Source organism: Danio rerio, chromosome 5 (genome assembly GCF_049306965.1).
Source record: "Danio rerio strain Tuebingen ecotype United States chromosome 5, GRCz12tu, whole genome shotgun sequence".
NCBI classification, from domain to species: domain Eukaryota; kingdom Metazoa; phylum Chordata; class Actinopteri; order Cypriniformes; family Danionidae; genus Danio; species Danio rerio.
In genome coordinates this window covers 32,566,208-32,586,471 of record NC_133180.1, presented here as the reverse complement: position 1 = coordinate 32,586,471, position 20,264 = coordinate 32,566,208, and the positions used below count along the sequence as shown (strand labels likewise).

The 20,264-nt window shown below is 34.8% G+C and overlaps 2 protein-coding genes across 17 annotated transcripts in view; both read right to left on the bottom strand.

Moving 5' to 3' along the window:
- myo1hb (myosin IHb) overlaps positions 1 to 20,264 on the bottom strand; it is a 55,141-nt gene that overhangs the window by 11,275 nt on the left and 23,602 nt on the right. The window contains exons 1-17 of one of the 5 annotated variants that reach the window (XM_068221451.2): positions 19,307 to 19,572; positions 11,123 to 11,284; positions 10,295 to 10,410; positions 7,359 to 7,557; positions 7,196 to 7,276; positions 6,935 to 7,114; positions 6,733 to 6,831; positions 5,547 to 5,660; positions 5,364 to 5,435; positions 4,769 to 4,888; positions 4,603 to 4,670; positions 3,440 to 3,545; positions 3,244 to 3,324; positions 2,776 to 2,867; positions 1,625 to 1,719; positions 1,351 to 1,397; positions 1,188 to 1,268 (exon numbers count right to left, since the gene is read on the bottom strand). In XM_068221451.2, coding sequence (XP_068077552.1) covers positions 1,188 to 1,268; positions 1,351 to 1,397; positions 1,625 to 1,719; positions 2,776 to 2,867; positions 3,244 to 3,324; positions 3,440 to 3,545; positions 4,603 to 4,670; positions 4,769 to 4,888; positions 5,364 to 5,435; positions 5,547 to 5,660; positions 6,733 to 6,831; positions 6,935 to 7,114; positions 7,196 to 7,276; positions 7,359 to 7,557; positions 10,295 to 10,410; positions 11,123 to 11,284; positions 19,307 to 19,327 — 1,734 coding nt within the window. In that variant the 5' untranslated portion in view covers positions 19,328 to 19,572. Of the gene's footprint in view, positions 1 to 1,187; positions 1,269 to 1,350; positions 1,398 to 1,624; positions 1,720 to 2,775; positions 2,868 to 3,243; positions 3,325 to 3,439; positions 3,546 to 4,602; positions 4,671 to 4,768; positions 4,889 to 5,363; positions 5,436 to 5,546; positions 5,661 to 6,732; positions 6,832 to 6,934; positions 7,115 to 7,195; positions 7,277 to 7,358; positions 7,558 to 10,294; positions 10,411 to 11,122; positions 11,285 to 12,746; positions 12,841 to 15,489; positions 15,900 to 18,163; positions 18,220 to 19,306; positions 19,573 to 20,264 lie in introns of those variants that run through there. The other 4 variants (XM_073952278.1, XM_073952277.1, XM_009301590.5 and 1 more) reach the window with 4 other exon arrangements.
- The window catches only part of ungb (uracil DNA glycosylase b), a 51,556-nt gene continuing 50,598 nt past the window's right edge, over positions 19,307 to 20,264 (bottom strand). For all 12 annotated transcript variants that reach the window (XM_073952292.1, XM_073952295.1, XM_073952296.1 and 9 more), the window contains one exon: positions 19,307 to 20,229. In XM_073952292.1, coding sequence (XP_073808393.1) covers positions 20,089 to 20,229 — 141 coding nt within the window. In that variant the 3' untranslated portion in view covers positions 19,307 to 20,088. The remainder of the gene's footprint in view (positions 20,230 to 20,264) is intronic.

Below are 20,264 nucleotides of genomic sequence, written 5' to 3'. Positions count from 1 at the left end.
AAAAGATTTTGGGGAGAGATTAAGGACCCATAATGCAATTCAAAAGCATACATACGTAAACATGAATCACAAATTACAGAAAACTAACAATTATTTTTGTAGTTAGTTGCAATTAGTTTCTCTCTCTCTCTCTCTCTCTCTCTCTCTCTCTCTCTCTCTCTCTCTCTCTCTCTCTCTCTCTCTCTCTCTCTCTCTCTCTCTCTCTCTCTCTCTCTCTCTCTCTCTCTCTCTCTCTATATATATATATATATATATATATATATATATATATATATATATATATATATATATCTTTGTCTCATGCAACGTTAAAAATAATGATTGTTTCCTGTCGCCAATTTCATTTCTCTGCAGCGAGCATATCATCATTTCTGTAATATGACAAGCAGCACTCTAACTTTGAGTCCTTAAAAAGTCCTACTTTTTTTTAGAGGTGAATGGCTTATTAAATTAGCCCTTGGTTTTGTAGCTTGTTTACATTACACCTTGTCACATTGCAGCTTTAAGATATTGTTCTGTTTTTCAGAAAGGACAAAAAGGCAGTTTTGCTCAATAGAAAGTCAATGGGAAGGGTTAGAATGCCCCCATCATTTCCCCACCCTCCCCTTTGTGTGGGCATGGCCTGCATGTGTCTCTATACTGAGTGTTGGTGGAGTTTATGTGTCCTCCTCTTTTTATATTTCACCTGCAGCAAATTGACAGTTAGCAATGGAGGGTTGTGGCTAAGCATATTTTACCCAGGTCATCAATCTGACATCATCAGACAAGAACTGTCATTCCAAAGCAGAAGCATATGGAGTTTTTCGGTGGATTAACTTGCAAAGATTAATTTTTCATCTTAAGACTAACAATGTGCACCAGTAAAACAAACATTGTAGATTTTGATATCATGCACACTTCAGGTCTAAACTAAAACTGTAAGAAAGGTTTGAGCTTAGGATGTTAAAGATTCTATGCAAATCTGCTGAGCCCAAGGTGCTGCCATGCACTTAGTGACTACTATGCTGCAATAAACTTTGCATGATTTTTTTTCTTACAGCGGTCAACAATATCTATTTGATAGAAGTATATTAAAATGGTGCACTATTAATAAGCTTTACTAAATCTGCAGTTAAACAATTCTTTTTTTATATCCAGAAAATCATCATTAAAAATGCATTCACTTGTCACATATCATTTTACTGTACCGTCTCGGGTCTTTTCTTGCCATCAGGCTCAATAGTGTGGAAGCAATGCTGGATAATGCTGTTCTTAGACTGTCGCATGACCTTAACAAAATAACAAACAACTTTAACATTTCAAAGAGACGAGAAGCAAACAGTAAATGCATGCAGAGGAGGAATCTCTTACCTCTTTAATGTTTCTGTACAGAAGATCATTATTTTTGTCCAGAAATCCTGACATATGGAAATCAAACAGGTCAAGTTAAGGAAAAAGACTTGTTAGTCTTAAAACTGGTTGCAACGAAAGACTTGAAAAACTGTACAAAAGAATCCCTCTTAACTTAGTGCTCAGCCAAAAAACGCAGGTGCAAATGAAATATTCATCAAAGGCGGCAACACCAAAGCTCCAAAAATACAAATTTATTAAATTAAAAAAGCTGACACAAAGCGTGTTGACTTACCAACAACCGAGTAAGTAACCTCTCCAGCATAGTGTAGAAGTCTGAAGTCTCCTCGTTCCAGGGTCTTGCGTGTTTTCTGGTCAGCCAATTTGTGCCTGAGATTTGGAGAATGTTAGATTACCACAGTTTAAGCTCTTGCTGTGATCAAACCATTACCTTGTTAGAAAAGCAGTCAATTCAATGAAGTAAATACTAACATATATATTTTATTCTAACAATATATAATATATAACATTAATACTAACATATATAATTTATATATTTTTTAAATCTTCTTAAAAGAAGTGAACAAATTTGTATTCAACTACTCTATGTAAGTTCTTCAAATAAGCTTTTGATTAAAAATAAATATGTTTTTAAAAACTATCTGTATCCATCTAATAAAATAAATTCTCCAATATTTTCATAAAAATAGTTGTATCATTACATTACCAATTAGGCAGACTAAAACATGTAATATAGCCTATATGGCACTTGTTCTAGATGCAAACAGATGCACATTTCCCAAAATGCAACAATGTTTTGACTAAAGCCTGTGACTCTAATAAATAAATTGATTATATTTAATTTAACAGATTAAATCCTGCTCCATGAAGTTTTTAGTTATCCTAGAGACCTTGGTGGCAACTGAAATCACATACTTTCCTACTATACAGAAAGCGAAAAACAGTAAGTTACCAAATTGACATTGCGTTATTGCATTTAAGACAGGGGTGTCCAAACTCCTGGAGGGCCAGTGTCCTGTGGTTTTAACTCCAACTTGCCTTAACACAACTGCAAGGATGTTTCTAGAAATCCTAGTACAAGGGTGGCCAACCCTGTTCCTGGAGAGCCACCTTCCTGCAGATTTCAGTTGCAACCCATATCAAACACACCTGAACCAATTAATTAGGACCTGAACACTACGTGATAATTATAGGCAGATGTGTTTGATATGGGTTGCAACTGAAATCTGCAGGAAGGAGGCTCTCCAGGAACAGGGTTGGCCACCCCTGGCCTAGTAAGAGCTTGATTAGCTAGCCTAGGTTTGTCTGATTGGGGTTGGAATTAAACTTTGCAGGATACCAGCCCTCCAGGACCGAGTTTGAACATGCCTGATTTAAGACTACCATTAAAGTGAACATTAAGTGGGATTTCAAAGGTTTACCCACGTGACAAAATGAGGATGGCCACTCATCTTTCCCTCTAGCTTCTCCAGGAATGTAAAATCTGTGGCTTCTCCAGGACGCAGACATTCTTCATCCTTTATTTGTGAGACACATTATATGGCAGATGTGACCATTTGTCTTTAATAAAGCTTTAAAGGGATAGTTCACCCAATAAAGTATAGATTCGGTCATTTACTCACCCTCCACTTGTTCCAAAGCAGTTAGAGATTCGTTCTTCTATTAAACACAAAGCTGTACTGAAGAATGTTGGAAAGCAGCAGCCATTGTCTACCCTATATGTTTATTTCTAATATGGTTGTCAATGGCTGCAGGTTTCTAACATTGTTCAGAATATCTTGTTTTGTGTTCAACATTTTGAACCACATGAGTAATGAGTAAACGATGAGGAAAGTTTCATTTTTGGGTCAACTATCCCTTTATTGTGTTTCAGCTTGAATCCGTTTCACTCACCAGTACTGATATGATGCCTCTGTGTTTTTCCTCCACCAGGTCACAGATGATCTTATTGTTGAAATATGGCACGGGTTCCCACTGACATATGTCAACAAGAAGATAGCACACATGGTCAAGCCGATTTATGGCACAAACTATCACTGTCCGAAGATTAAGGAATATTGGTTTCAAATAAATGTTGCATGTACTTCACCTCGATTCCCTCCATCTCGTACTCCTCCTGCTCTGATTTGAGAGTGAGCTGGATGAAAAGTTGCTGAAGCTTTTCATTGCAGAAGTTTATGCAGAACTGTTCAAAACTGAGGTGTAAACAAGGTATTCATACACATGATAACCATTAGTGTAACACAATGAATCACATTCTACATAAAATTTACATAATATATGAGTGTGTATTGTGTATATTTATTACACACATATACATATATATATATATATATATATATATATATATATATATATATATATATATATATATATATATATATATATATATATACATATATATACATATATATATATATATATATATATATATATTGGAATTAATGTAAAATTACAGTAGGTGTGTTGATTTTAATAGAATATATATATATATATATATATATATATATATATATATATATATATATATATATATATATATATATATATACACACACACACGCACACACACACACACACACCCACACAGATATATTTATTCAAATAATATTTTAGTTACTGAATATCTTCAGAAATAGAAAAATAATTAATTTAAACATGCAAACTATTGCAAAACAAATACAACTTACAAAATTTCAACAGATGTTTATATATTTTTTTGTTTCTCTTGATTTTTATTTAACATATACATATGTTATATACATTTGGGACCATTGTCTTAAGATATTTTGTCAGATTAGCTCCGGATTTGGCTTCAGTACTGACTAATCTAATGCATAGGCACAAATATAATATCATATATATATTATTGTTTTGCATATACTGTAAAAAGGTGTGCACACATATTATTTAAATACATGTGCTTTAGCGTTGGATGTGATTCATCATGACTAGTCATTTGACAAGACTAAACATAAATCAAAATGTCTATTTAGTACTTTACAAATATTTAATTCACATTCCGACAATTTATTAACATGAAACAGCAATAAGGTCATCAGCATAGTGTTTTTTAACATTAGAGTTGGCCCATTTCTTTGTGTCTAGAGGGCTTGTTCTGACACTGTACTGATGAAAAGGTTATTAATTAATTTTGTTGACATATTAACCCCTTTCAAGAGTATTTTTGAAGGAAACCATTACAATAAATGCATGTGGTGAATGTGTACGGTTACAGTGTTTAAGGTTTACCTGTTCACATCAAACACTTCAAATCCATAAATGTCCAGCAGTCCTATCACTGTCTTTCTGGTTGAATCCTGCATTGGTAATAGATTAATAAACTTATAACTCATTGACTAATTCACACATTTAAATAAACTACAGTAAAAAAACTGAGTATGTAAACCAAGCCTACCTTATTTGCCAAGGATTCGTTTATCTTATTTACAAGCCATGAGAATGTGCGGCCGTAGATGGCTTTGGCTAGTGCGTCCCGGGCATACTTTGCATGTTCAGCAGTGAAAGGGCTTAAAACCTGAAAATAAAAAATACCACATAATCATGCATTTCTGAAATACAGTAATGTTAATAATCATAACAGGGTTTTTATACTCAACTAAAACCCCAAATTAAGCTATTTTTTGTTACTTGAAATACAACAAATGTCAACTAAACTAATATGTATCATACTTAAACTTAATTTCTTTCAGCTTTTTGTCAACAAACTATATAAATTTAAACAAGGGTACATTTACACCACACCTTTTCAGGTAAATTCAAAACATTTTTTATGTTTACGTGAAACTACAAATGTTAAGCAGCTATGCAACGTGTCATACACAATACATTAAACTACTTAACTGGATTGCAGTGAATGAAATAAATATCACTAACAAGCACATGCAATGTAAATAGGCTAGCATTTAATCACATTGACTAAATTAAAGTAACTATAAGTACTTGTACATATAGACAACGCTACTAAGCCTCTGTTCAGAATCCTGCCTCACCTCTTCAGCTTTGGCTTCAATCTTCCTGTGAGTTAAACCCTCCTGCAACATGTCTGAGGGGATGCCTAATAACTGAGGGAAAAAAGACAAAGCAAGAGGCCAACACTGGCATTACAGCGTAAACGATCAAACTTGTAGTGCATAGCTATTCCAAATCTTAATATAAGCGACAGTCAAACATACTTTAGACAGCCAGTGTATTTCCCCACTGCTGTTCAGTCTGGCATAACCCTGAAAAGTGGCCTCAAAGTGAACATTGCCAAGATGAAGAACACTGGCAATGATCGCAAACAGATGCTGGAACAAAAACAAAATATTAACCAATGATTTCCAGGGTTCAATGCTAAGGTTTTTTTTTTAGAATTATGCTTTATAGGTTTAAATTATAGACAGAAATAACTGATGAACCGGTGTTGTGCCAAGAAACGCACCCCTGTTGTAAAATGTAGCCCCTCTGAAATGTGCATATATTAAATGAAATTGATAAAAAAAATATAATAATAATCGAGTTATGACAACTAACTCAGACTAAGGTGACTATCTTCCTTACCTTATAGAAGATATTAGGTAGATTTAATTTAAATGCAATACTGATTAGATTAATTAAAGTGAATTGTTTAATGTGTGAATGAGTGTTTATGGATGTTACCCAGCGATGGGTTGCGGCCGGAAGGGCCTCCGCTGCGTAAAACATATGAAGGATATGTTGGCGGTTCATTCCGCTGTAGCAATCCCAGATTAATAAAGGGACTAAGCCGAAAAGAAAATGAATGAATGAATGTTTAATGTGTGGTTTAGTTAAAAACTACAACAATTGTATGTTCTTCGTTTGTTCAAAACCCATCAAAATGCCTAAATTTAGAAACAGGCTCATTACATCAGTTTATACTACAGTCAATATTTTTTATTTTCATTTATTTGTACACCTAGTTTTATATCACATTTTACTTCTTGTTTATGCATGATCCATCATATTAGCTTACGTTTGAATCAATTATGGCTATTGACTTGTTTTTTGAATATAGACAAAGAATGAAAGTCTATGAAGGGGTGCATTTCTCGGCATAACACCGGGACTGCAGTCAGATCATAAAGCAGATTAATGTTGATCTTCTTTAGAGGTGTCAGTGCTGAAATGGACAAAACAACAGGCCTAATACAAAATATTTTAAGATTAAAATATGAAAAAATTATCAGATAGTAATTCTGGTCAATTTTCCAAACGGATAAACAGCACTCTGTAATATTTTAGCATCCTTCACTTTCATATTCGACATGAAACGCACATTTGCTTGTAGGAATGACATCCCGCCCTACTCATAACAGCTTAATACAAAGACTCAAATGTGAATAACAAAGATCATCTTACCTCAATGTCTTTTTCACTAAACTCAATGATAGTAAGTGCTTTCTGTACAGTTTTCCAGTCACTCTTGTCATTAATGGAGCTCACTTTGGCACATTCTCCCTGTCAAAAACAATAGAATCAATGTATTTTGGTTATGGCTCTGCTTGTATATCCCTCATTCTTCTTTAATTTCCAAACACATTATTATATCTGCGTTCCTTACCTGAATAAGATAGCGGTAGCTCTGACAGTTTCGCTCCAAACCAAGCCAGCGAAGAAGCTCATCCTCTCCTCCTTCAACTAACTGATAGAAAATATGGAAGTTCCTTTCTCCATGATTTTGGTGAACAACCCTTGACTTCTCCAATAAATAACTTAAGATGTGGCCTCCAACTGCTGCTCCCTGAAAGAAAATTAAAAAAAAAAATTCACAGTTAATGAACGCTTTCTCCTATTCTACAATATTTGAGAATCTGACTTCTACCTGGTGGTCGAATTGTATGTCCATATACTTTCCAAATCGACTCGAGTTGTCATTTTTCAGGGTTTTGGCATTTCCAAAGGCCTGTAGATAGAGTGTTCTTATGCTTCATACTTCATACATTGAGCATGTGGATTGAGAATATACCAACAGACAAAATTCTGACCTCCAGGACGGGGTTGGAGAGAAGGAGGCGATCTCTGACGTTGTCCAGGAGTCTGGTGCTCGGGCAGCTCACAGCATAAAACTGCAGGACCTTCTTAGAGGCCTCCGTCTTGCCTGCACCACTTTCACCAGAGATGAGGATGAAGTGGTTGCTGGTTTCACTGATCATTGTCCGATAAACATTGTCAGCAAGTGCAAAGCTGACAAGTAAAAAAAAAAAAAAAAGTAGCATTAAATAAACATCACATCTGAAAACACTGTTAAAATCTGTCAATATTCATTTAAGCCCTGCTATACAGTCAGTGATATAAAGTAATTACAAATACTCAAACTACTGTTATAGAGTAGTTTTTCCTCAGAAATTGTAATTTACTAAGTAGTTTTAAAATGTATACTTTTATTTTCCCTTAGGTACATTTTTAGAGCAGTATCAGTACTTTTACTCCACTAATTTCCTTCAACCTGTAGTCACTATTTTATTCTTGTCTATGGGGATTAGAAAAATCAGTCCTGTGATTCCTGTCCAATCAAATCGCAGATAGAATGTAAAAATCGCATCATAATGAACTACCTCAAGACATGCAGCAATCTGATTGGAAGCATTAAAAGTGACCAAGAATATACTTTACATGCAATGACCCAAAGACTGTCTGAATGTCACTGATGAGAAGATAACAGATGTTTATTGTATGATGACCGAAATGGCCTTAAACAATAACAAAATGAACTACAGAATGTTACGTTTACACACACATCCACAAATTACATGTAAATGCATTAACCTTTCCCTGCATAAAACTCACAACTCCTGAATACTTTGAAAAGGGCTATTTATTCATACTTTAAGTAATTTTTCTAACAGATCATTTTAATCTACTTGCAACACAATTTTGGGCAAGTAATGGTACTTTTACTTGAGTATGATTTTTCAGTATTTATTTCTTTTCATTTCAATTGAATATAGCCAAAAAAATTTTTCTACATTTATACAAAACAGTTTTATTAAAAAATTAATAATACAATGAAAAATAATACATTTATGCAAGAATTTAAAGAAAATTGATACATTTTTCCTGTTCATCAAACTTTTATTTAATTGTAAAAACCATAAAGCTCCATTAAAGTTATTATGAGAATTGAAAACAATATTTAATATTTTACTAATATTTTATTAGTTAGAAAATGTTATGAATAAAAACATCAAAAGAATAAAAATATTTAAAATAGATTTCTTTGGTAGGCGCAATAACCTAGTGGTAAGCACACCGACATTTAGTGCAATAGCACATCAGAGCATTTTGAATCCCGGTTCGAGGACATTTCCCAACCCTATCCTCCTTTCTCTCTCCAACTTCGCTTACTGTCTCATTATGTCCTATCTAATAAAGACCAAAAATAAATCTGTAAAAAAATAGAAATCTTTTGTACATTATAAATACCTTTACAGTTTTATTTAGCACAATTTAAAGTTGACATAAAGTGCATATATTCAATAAGTAAATAGTTTTCCAATTCCTACATAGTAGGTATGTGTCTAATGGTGTGTTAGCAAAAAACAGAAAATGTGAGCCCATCTAGAAAATCTCGAACGCAGGTGCTCGATCAAAAACAAACATTTGTATCAAAAGTTTAAAAGAAAATCGGCACACTGCTACTTTAGCTCTCAAAAAGTCTTTATTGTAACATTTAAGACTTTTTGAGAGCTAAAGTGGCAGTGTGCCGATTTTCTTTTGATCCAATGGTGTGTTCACACCAGAATGCGCAAATAAATCATGCTATTCATGCGTAAATAGACCCGTGAACATTTTGAGTTAATTTGCGTGTCAAATTCACTTAATTCAAACATCAAATTCACTTCACAATAGATGCAGATCTGAATCATGGGCAGGGCTTCTGTCTGCCTGGTGACTCTAGCTTTGTTGCTAAATGGCTAACATGGATGTTATTGAGATAGTAGCTGTGCTTTATGTGCATAGATTCATTCTGCCCACGAGATACTTTCAGAAGTGTACCCAGCTCTGTGAGACTGGATGACGGAGGCTTTCAGCGGTGCTTAAGACTAAGTCGAGCCCAGTTTGATGAACTGTTCAATTCACTTCAATTCAATTCAATTCAATTCTTTATTCAAATCTTTATTTCTCTCTTGCTTTTAAAAAGTAGATTGTGTCAAAGCAGCTTCACATAGAAGGTTATAGTAAATTGAAACTGTGTCAGTTAAGTTTAAGTTCAGAGTTTAAGTTCAGTTCAGTGTGGTTTAATTGTCACTGCTGAACATCCAAACACTGAAAAGCAAATCCATCAAGCAGCTCCACTAGTCCCAAACCAAGCAAGCCAGTTGTCCTCTGGCGGCAATAGGATTTCCCCTCAGGACACCAATAACAAGCACTACGTCAAAATCTCTTCTCTACAAGAGCAAGCTAATGATTGGTTACCGCTGTGAGAATGTCACGCTGTGAACGCTCAACCCGTATGAATTGTCTCATTTGCACGAATTGCATCGTAGGATGTTTATTCGCATCTTTGCATTGACTTAATATGTAAATCACTTGCGCTTGATGCTTCATCCACGTCTGGTGTGAACGCAGCATTAGGCAACTTACAAGATTTCCCAAAAATGGATTTATATGCTAAAAGCCCAAAAATTACCCCTAGAATGAAATTCCATATTGACCATATTTGGAAAGGTCGTGAATATTAATGAGCTCTGGTCTGATTTTTAACAGCTGGTGTTACTTCCTGCTCTCTCTCAAACACACACACAGCATGATGTACTCTGAAATAAACGTGTACAAAATAATCGTATTTAATTTGTCAAAAATATGAACAAATTTAGAAGAAATTTAAAAAGTCTTTAGATTTTCGTCATATGGTACTATTATTACACATTTTTTATTTATAACAGTTATATGTCTTTCCTTTGATTATATGAAAACTTACATATGAGGCGGCAGCTCAAAAAAGTTGACTCCCATGTAAATGTCCATTTGTTTCTTGGTGTAGATACCCAACTCTTTATATGGATTAACTGACACCAGAAGGGTCCCAATGTAGGTCTAACAGAAAAGAGAAAAACAAGCACATTTAAGAAAAAGTTAGGTCACACTCGATTTTGATGCTCTGTTTGTTGAATTTAGTTACAGTGCATGTACATGCCAACTAATTCTCATTAGATTATAAGTAGACTGTTAGGTTGGGGTAAGTGTAAGTTGACATGTACTTGCAAAGTTTCTTATAGTCAGTTAAATGTCTGCTGAAGAAGCAGTATCAGCAGATATTAAGCAGACAGTCTGCTAATACTCAAATGGACCATCAAAATAAAGTTTTCCCAGAAGTAAAAAGCCAGTCTTTTGCCTAAGTAGTTATGAAGTTTATGAATATGTAGTAAATATGATGTATATGATTTTAACTTTTTCTCATGAAAGGATCTGCCAGCATATGTGAACTTTAATTGGTTAAAGATGAACAATAAGTAAATATGACTCCTCATCAGTTTCGTATGTGAGGTTTTTCAAGGTGCCTTTAAACAAATTCATCATGCTGAATCATCAGCAAAGTGAGTTTCCATTGCCTGCAAAAAGCCAAATGAGATGTACAGAGAGCATTTTCCTTTAATAGACTTCTTGTGTGCAGTGACCTGTGTTCAGCATGAGAGTCCACATTATTCTCTCCCCCATCTCAATAATGAGAGTAACCGTGATACTGGATATTGCATTGCCGGCCTTTATCATGATCTATTGCACCTACTGGAGAGAGAGGAGGACTCACATATATGAGGTTCTCATTGAACCGTTTTTTGAGGTTGTCCATGAATGCCGTTTCACTGGTGTAGGCGTCTAGAAGGACAAAGTCCTGAATCCCCACCCGGTCCCGGGCCGTCAGAGAGCCCTCCATCTCCTGCAGGATCCGCTGACAGCGCTCCTCTAAACTCTGTTAATCACAGACACCAAAAATAACACAACAGGTGTGGGTCAGCTATTATTAAAAATGGCATTATGTCTTAGTTTTTATGTTGGCAGAAGATTAAACTCCATACTATTGAATAAATACTGAACAGATCATTCTTTGAATGGCAATTATTGCAAAATAAATCTTAATAACAAGCATAACCTACTTTTATTTACTCCAGCTTTATTATATTATCCCAACATTAAGTAACATATCAGTTCGGGTGTGGACTTGAACTAATCCTGTCAACAATATAGCATCAGAGCCCAGTCTTACTTATCTAATCTAAAATGGCTTTCTGTACAGTTCATCAATCAATGCTGAGCATAGCAGGGTCCATCCTGGTTTTCTGACAAACAGGATATTATTTTTGTGTGTTGATAAAATTGTACAGTATGTCCTCTAAAAAGACCCTATATATATATATAAATGGTATGTCTTTTTGTATATTTTGCAGAGTCCACCCTGTTGGCCATTGTCCACAGGTGGCTGAGGATTTCTGTTAGGCCAGCAGGATTTTCATCTGATATTGCAATATTTTACTTTTTTTGTTATGAATATTGTGATATGATTACAGTTTTACAAAAAAATTTTTGAATAGCACTATTTGACAGTTTTCTGGGTAGCTTTTTTACATTGATTTGTCTCATTTTTAGTCCAAATATATAAAAATTCTTAGATTAAGCAAAAAAAAATTTTTGTTTTCAACTTCAAAAGAGTTCATTCATTCATTTTCCTTCAGCTTAGTCCCTTATTTATCAGGGGTTGGGCACAGTGGAACGAACCACAAACTTATTAAATAAGAATTAAGTTAAAATTAAGTTTCTTTTTCGTCTTAAAACAAGCAAAATTATCTGCCAGTGTAGTAAAATAATTTTGTTTTCACTTTTTTTCCAAAGGAAAAAAACATTTTAAGTAAGGTAAGGTAAATTTACTTTCAATTAGGCTCATATGAAACTAATTTAAGTTTTATCTACCTTTTTTGTGGTGAAAGGTGCACTCTAAAATGATCAAATATATGATTTTTGGAACAGGAAACTATAAAAAAAAGATCATTATTTTACAGGCTTTATTAGGTTAGCTCTATGACTTTTATAACACAATGAGTTATTTATTAGATTTATGAGCAACATACAAATTTGTGAAATGTTTCAACATGGAAATAACTTTTAATGTAACTGCAGAGTACTTTTAATGCAGTTTCTAATTGTGAATTACTGCATAAACATCCTTAGCATTACTATTATTTTACCACATTTACACAGTTCGTATTATGGTTTGGGATATACTTAAAGACTAATTTAAAACTACACCTGCATGATATTTTACAGAAACAAACTACTTGTTTGGTTTCCTTGTATTACAGATCTATCTTCATTATTTATCTAATAAATGTATTTAATAATAAAAAGTGAGTAAAGAAAAGTCCAGTAGCAGCCCTTACCTTCAGTGCAGTGAATGTTTAGTCTCTGTGTAGTGATGTGGGAACTGTGTGTGTGATCTTAACCGGTTTTGTAACGAGCATCTGCGATTATTTCAAGTATGACAGGAAACAATGTCATATCACACTCACCACTTCCACCATGGGAAGTCATTAATAAAAAGTTTGCTAAGGAAGCGGGGGTCTGCGTGTATGTCAAGAAACATCTGTCTGAAACAGAAATCGTTATGGATTTATTGCCTTGCATCCTGAACAGCGCAGGTTTGTCCTATCTTGGTTCCGTTAAACTTGAGGGCAAAACTATTTCTGACCCAGATTACACAGTTTCTCTCTGTTCCCATCATGGGATGGATTTTGGGCCAAGGTCAGTCACGGACATACACAAACTCCCAATAAATGAACTATTCCTGTCTGATGCTACTGATGCTTGATTTACCTCAGGTGGAACACACACATTCTCTCTCCCTCACACACACACACAAATCACTACCTGAAAACATCTTAAACCACAAGACACACACAATGAATTACATCCGTTTTCATTCTGGAAACTGTCAACTTGTGATTCTTTCAGCAGTTCTTGACTACATTACTTAGAGGGGTAGTTTTGGATTTGTTTGTATGTGTTTATCTCAAAAATAGATGACTATTGACATATGAATCACCAAGAACCATGAATTCAGCTGAAAATCCTCTTCTAAATCTTCTTTTAAAAGTCATCTAAATCTTCAGTGACCTGAGGGTGAGTAAACTAACTGTACATTTCCTTTTTTGGATGAACTATCACTGTCAACCCAATAAATTAACTGTACACCTCAAAAGTGAAAGTGAAGAGACCAGGAAATGTTTTAAAAGACAAAGCTGGCATCACACACGAGTCCTGTCTATCAGCTGGCAAAGAGCACTCAGACTAGAGCCAAGATGAGAAGCCAAGCCTCCGGCAGTCTGTCAGCGTTCCTCTCTCATTACACACAGCTTGTCATGTAGTGCATCTATTTAAAAGACCATCATGATCTTAGATTTAAACTCACGGTTGGAAACTCTTCATTCTCGATTCAGATCTCCATTTGAAAGACTTTTTTTTACTTTAACATTAGTAGATTGTACAATCTGAATATTTAAATATTGATAATTTTCCCATTATAATGGTTCCCTTTAGACCTTTTGGTGACTATATGCAACTCTTCAACTAAATATCAACTAACTCTCATTAGAATATTTGTAAACATTTAGGTTATGTTTATGGGAATAAAATGTAATACTTGCAAAGCTATACATAGTGACTTGTATTCAGTAGATTATAAAGGGGACCAACAAAATAGGTAGATATTCAGCAGTCTAAAGACTCTATTTTAACAATCTAAGCACATAGTCTAAGGCACACAGTGCAGATGTACATCTGGCATGTCCCAATCCACTTTTGCTATTTTAAAGACAGAAAAATTGTCCTTATTCTGGTCTTGGCCTCCTTCATTGGCGTGGATTTGTAAAATGGTGGTTGGTTGTTTTAGACTCATTCCAATCCATATTTAATTTTGTAATTTTATTATAAGTTTTTTATAAAGTTTGTATTATAAGACAGGGTTGTCTCTGTTTTTAAATATTTAGGTCTAATTTTAGATTCTCAATTAACATTCCAAAAGCATGCCAAGAAGGTTATTAAAATTGTTCAATTTAATCTGGCCAACTTCAGGCATATACGACCTTACTTGACTAATGAAGCAGCAAAACTTTTTAGGCACTCCATGATTTTTTCTCATATTACACATTGTCTTACTAGTTGGTCACATGCTATAAAACCGTTTTAAAATCTGTTGAATCACTTTATAAACAGGCACTGAATGTATTTGATCAAAAGTCTATTAGGTATCATCATTGTAATATAATACAAAAACATTATTTATTATTAAATAATCTATTATTAAGATTGGGTAAAGTTGAGCTTACCAATATTTTTCAGCTGTAATTACATACCTGATCAGGTCTGAATCAAAAAACAAAAAGGTCATTTAATTAAGATTTCCATTTTGGTGTCACTGTTACATTTCCGAGTGACATTACAGCTAATTTTGAAGGAAAGTCTATCTGACTGACTGACCATCATCTGAGAGGCCATTCTATTGTCCCAAAACTCCAGTATGTCACAGGATCCCAGTTCTCAGCTCACAGTATGGCTTAAGACTTCATAAAGAGCTAGAGCTCACTGTAGGCCACTAGCATAGTTTTGTTACTGCCATGACAAATATTTTACATTAAATGTCAAAGTCCAAATTTTCCCTCTTCAACGTTTTTCTTCCATTTCTTTTTCATTTTTAACATTTGGTTTTCCCTATGCAAGTTTTAAGATTTTTGTGGAAAAATGTAAATGACTTTTTGTAGAGTCACATGCAATTCTAAAATGTATATAAGATAAACAGAGGTACTTATGCTCTAAATAATATACAAATGAAATTATATTAGTTATAACTGAAAAATTGTGCATACAATTCACATACTTTAAAATTATTATTATTTTAATTTTTTTACTTGGTTCAGTTTATGTAGGCTATTATTACATATTCAAAAATCAATCAGGTACAGTGATCTGTTTTTTTCTGTCTATATGAATCACAAATAAATATGAAGCCAAATGTGTCAAATATTTAGCAAAACTAATAAGTAACCAAAATTCTACATATTTTATACACATATAATCTGCTTTTTCATCAAACAAATACAATAAAATGTACAACTACATATGAATTACCTCAGTATCCATTGCTTTTTTTCCCAGAAGAAATGACTCCCTGTTCTCCTAGTATTAGTCCTTAGCAATTCAAAGAGCTTTCAGAGTGAAGTTTGGCCTGACATGACGGAAACTCAGACATGTGATCCACTTCACATTCGGTTCTAATCAATTCTGCTCTCTTTTTCCCTATCGCACATCTTTTTTTCACCTTGTTAGCGTTCTCAGGAAATTATTTCAGTTTAAGCGGCTCTAATAAACTCAGCCCGTGGTCTGCTCCAAGATGCTGAATGATTCATGCAGGGGCAGCAAGAGAAGATCTCATTCAGCGCCTCTCCTTAGCGGCCGCTGCCCCACCATGTGTAACACAAGGCTGTGGAAACCTGAGCTCGCACCCTATACTCCCTCCCCTCCTACCTGACTTCTTCTGCACAAAATTACATTGATGGAGTCTCGTTACTGATCTTTGATTAGATGGATCCCTTTCTGCTAACTACTACCCACTCACCAAAACGTGGCCCGTGGCTCCTTGCCCGTTTGGTTTCAAATTGGCTCATTTTTTAAGTTTACAAAATGATGGCGGTGTAATGGTAGGGTGGTCAGTTGAGACGAAACCCGAGTTAGTGGATGTTTACCTTATTACTGTAAATGTATGCTTAAGTACTGGCCTCTCTCAGGTAATGTATGGCTCAGTTGCCCTACTTCACTTTTCAGCCTCTTGTCTTGAGATATTTGTTTCCATTATTAATCAGGTGACTGTAAATTATAATGTGTATAATCAGTGAACGTCTTGGCATATAAATACGATTCAGGTTTAAAGCTGCACAATATATTGTTTCAGCATCAATATATGAAATTAGCATACAGATAAAGGCAAAAATATTAGCCCCTTTGTGAAATCATAATTATTTTTCTAATAAATTAAAATAATTTTTATTGGATTTAGGAAATTTTCACAGTATTTTAACTATTATATTTGTTCTTCAAGACAATTCATTTGGCTGGAATAAAAGCAGTCTTTAGTTTAAAAAAAAATAAATAAATGTCTGACTTTGCAGTATAGTACAGCCCTATAGGCCAGTTTGACAACAAACCTTTGTTTGTAGTCGAAAAGCAGACAAACTGTCACCGGCCACTTTATTAGGTACACCTGTCCAAGTACTTGTTAACACAATTACAAGGCAGCAACTTAATGCATTTAGGCATGTAGACATGGCAAAGACGATCTGCTGCAGTTCAAACAAAGCATCCGATTGGAGAAGAAAGATGATTTAAGTGACTTTGAACATGGCATGGTTGTTGGTGCCAGACAGGCTGGTCTGAGTATTTCATAAACTGATGACCTACTGGGATTTTCACGCACATCCATTTCTAGGGTTTACAGAGAATGGTCTGAAAAAAAGGAAATATCCAGTAACTGGCAGTTCTGTGAGTGCAAATGCCTTGTTGATGACAGAGGTCAGAGGAGAATGGCCAGACTGGTTTGAGCTGACAAAGCCAACAGTAACTCAAATAACCCCTTGTTACAACTGAGGTGTGCAGAAGAGCATCTCTGAACACACAATACCTCAAACCTTGAGGCAGATGGGCTACAGCAGCAGAAGACCACACCGCGGTGCCAATTCTGTCAGCTAGGAACAGGAAACTAAGACTACAATTTGCACAGGCTCACCAAAATTGGACCATAAAATACTGGAAAACCACTGCCTGGTGTGATGAGTCTCAATTTTTGCTGCGACATTCGGATCCTATCAACAACATTAAAGCATGGATCTATCCTGCCTTGTATCAACGGTTCAGGCTGGTGGTGGTTGGGGATATTTTCTTAACACACTTTGGGCCCATTAGGACCAACTGAGCATCGTGTTAGTGCCACAGCCTACCTGAGCATTGTTGCTAACCATGTCCATCCCTTTATGACCACAGTGTACCTATCTTCTGTTGACTATTTAAAGCAGGATAACTCACCATGTCATAAAGCGCGAATCATCTCAGACTGATTTCCTGAACATGACAATGAGTTCACTGTACTCAAATGGCCCCCACAGTGACCAGAACTCAACCCAATAAAGCACTTTTGGGATGTGGTGGAACGGGAAAATCATGGATGTGCAGCCGACAAACCTGCAGCAACTGCGTGATGCTATCATGTCAGTATGGATCAAAATCAAATATTTCCAGTACCTTATTGAACCAATGCCAAGACGGATTAAGACAGATCTGAAGGCAAATGGGGTCCAACCTGGTACTAAGTGAGCGTATAGCCCACCAAGCAAAAAAAAAAAAAAAAGGTGACCTGTACTGTCTACATCAGTCCTCACTAAAGCTTGTAAAATGGTTTGAAAGATTAAGACATGATTAAAATGATAAGCACTTGTATTTGATTGCTGGAAGCGAATTTGTTGTTTAATTTGTTTTACAATCGGACAGATATGGAGTTTTGTGGACTTTATTACAGTGAATGTATTACGACATAAACAATACTGATTTCATTCAACTGGTGGGAAAGTCATTGTTATGACAATATTATTTACAAGAACTTGAGAACCTAATTTCACACAAGACACGCTTTTTCAGAATTGCGCGATGACGCAAAAAATCAAATGAAAAGTTAGCCTAATAATAATTATACCCATCAGACTTTCTACAAACGTGTGATGTTTACCATAAACCAAGCAAAACCATATTTACTTACGAAATGTCATCATCAATGCTTCCCTGCTCTTTTGTACCAAATTAACAAGATCACTCAAGTAAGTAGCTTAAGTTTCCTTTTATCTATTTGACACATCTTGTGTCATTGGTCAGACCAAATGATTGTCCCGCCCCCAAACTCACGTCATTGGTTCAACTAATTTTACTGCGTTTGGAAGATTTGAAGCAAACATTTAGTCAGTTGTTAGTTCCGATTTTTACTTAGAATTGTCAAATAATTTCAAAGAGACAACAATAAAAGGTAAAGTAACCATCCTACAATGTCTATTCGACTAATAGTTTACCCACACGAAAAGAAAACTATAATAATTTATAGTAAATATGCCATACTAACATTAGTGGTTTTGGACTATAGTGTATGTGTATATGTGTGTGTTATACTTTATATATTATAGTGGGCCTATTGACAACTTTTTATTAATGAATGGCATTGCATATTGTAGAATTAACTATAGTGAACAGATAAACTGTAGTATACTTTAGTTTTTACTACATTAAACTGTCTGTGGTGTAGTATAAAATACCCCATTGTTTGAAAATCACTACAGTATTGGGTAATTTGTTTATATTACTGTAGCAGTTCTATTGCTTCACAGCAACTATAGAATTACCACAAAAAGATTAATTACATTACTTTTACTAAAGTATGGTTCACTTCAAATAACTATAGTATTTTATGCCTTGCAATTAACAAATCAACCAGGCACACAGGTGAATTATGGGATGGATGTAAAATGATTTATGGAATTCATAAATCGAAAATTCCACAGGAGCACAAGATGGCCATATTAATATTTATAACACTAGTTAGTGTCTTCAACCACCTTTGACCTAATTGATAGGTTTGTTGTTACTGTACTGAAACCGATGCTTTCTTGTAACTAAACACAACCCTCTTTAAATACAAAGAGATTAAAATGACCATGATGGTAGCTGCCAAAGATCATATTCCCTGCACAACATTAGAAAAAGCACATATGTGGGAAGTTTAAACATATGTGCACCACACAGTAATGCAATTTCTATATATCATTGAATTTAGGTTAAGGTCAAAAGTCCATTGCCAAGAAATAAGCTCTCTGGCTACATACGATACAGTGAATAGTTGTTAAGTAGGACTTACCTTAGAGTTCAGGCAGTACATGTTTTAATGAAAATAAAACAAAATACGATCCAGTTGGGTTTGTTGCAGTTGAGAGTCTTGTGGGGGAATGGAGTAGTGCCAGTGGTGCAGAGAGCAGTGGTGTACTGTATGTGTTCTGGCGGCCAGTGGAAGAGAAAAAAAGGTCCAGGAAGAGTTGAAGTGGGACACTGCTTATTATGGCTGCATCACCTGGATTTATGGACATCCCGCTATGAAACATGCCCTGCATGGGCTGTCGTAGTGTCCTATTTTTCTTTGCTTTTTTCTTTTTTATAATGTGAGACTGGCCTCGTTCCCAAATGCTCAAGGCGGACTACACAGTGTTGTGATCTAAATATACATTTCAATTTTTTTTTTGTGCAAAATTTGATGTAGTTAAAAAACAGTATTGAACTGTCAATTAAAATCTATTTATGGAAATGCTAATGAGGTTGTGCATGAAAAAGACAGTATTTGAGGGTTGTGTTTTATAACATGTTTCACTAAACTTCTATCTTTCCACAAATACATTTTAAATTCTCTTTAAACTCTCTTTTTTATCAAAATAGCATTTTACCTACAGGTGAGTGCATGGAATTACAGGTCGTATGCCCAATTTGACAAAGTACAGTAAATACATTTATTAATTGTGTTTATATAGTTATGTAATTGTTTTAGTACGTCAAGATGATCACAATGTCAACCTAGTTGCAGCTGTATGCAGCTGTGATATGTTTAACAACAACAAAAAAAGGATTTTAAAGAACAAACTGCATATTACTTCATAGAGCTGTCCATTCAACTGGCTTCTTTCCTGATGCTTTTAGTAACATATTCGCTTTAGAAAAGTGCCTACATCCAGAAAAGCCTAAATGTACAGAGTACGGTGATGGATGTGAAGTCTCAAGAACATGATGACGTTTCTGGGGGAGAAACAGAAATGAGAAAAAAGTTAATC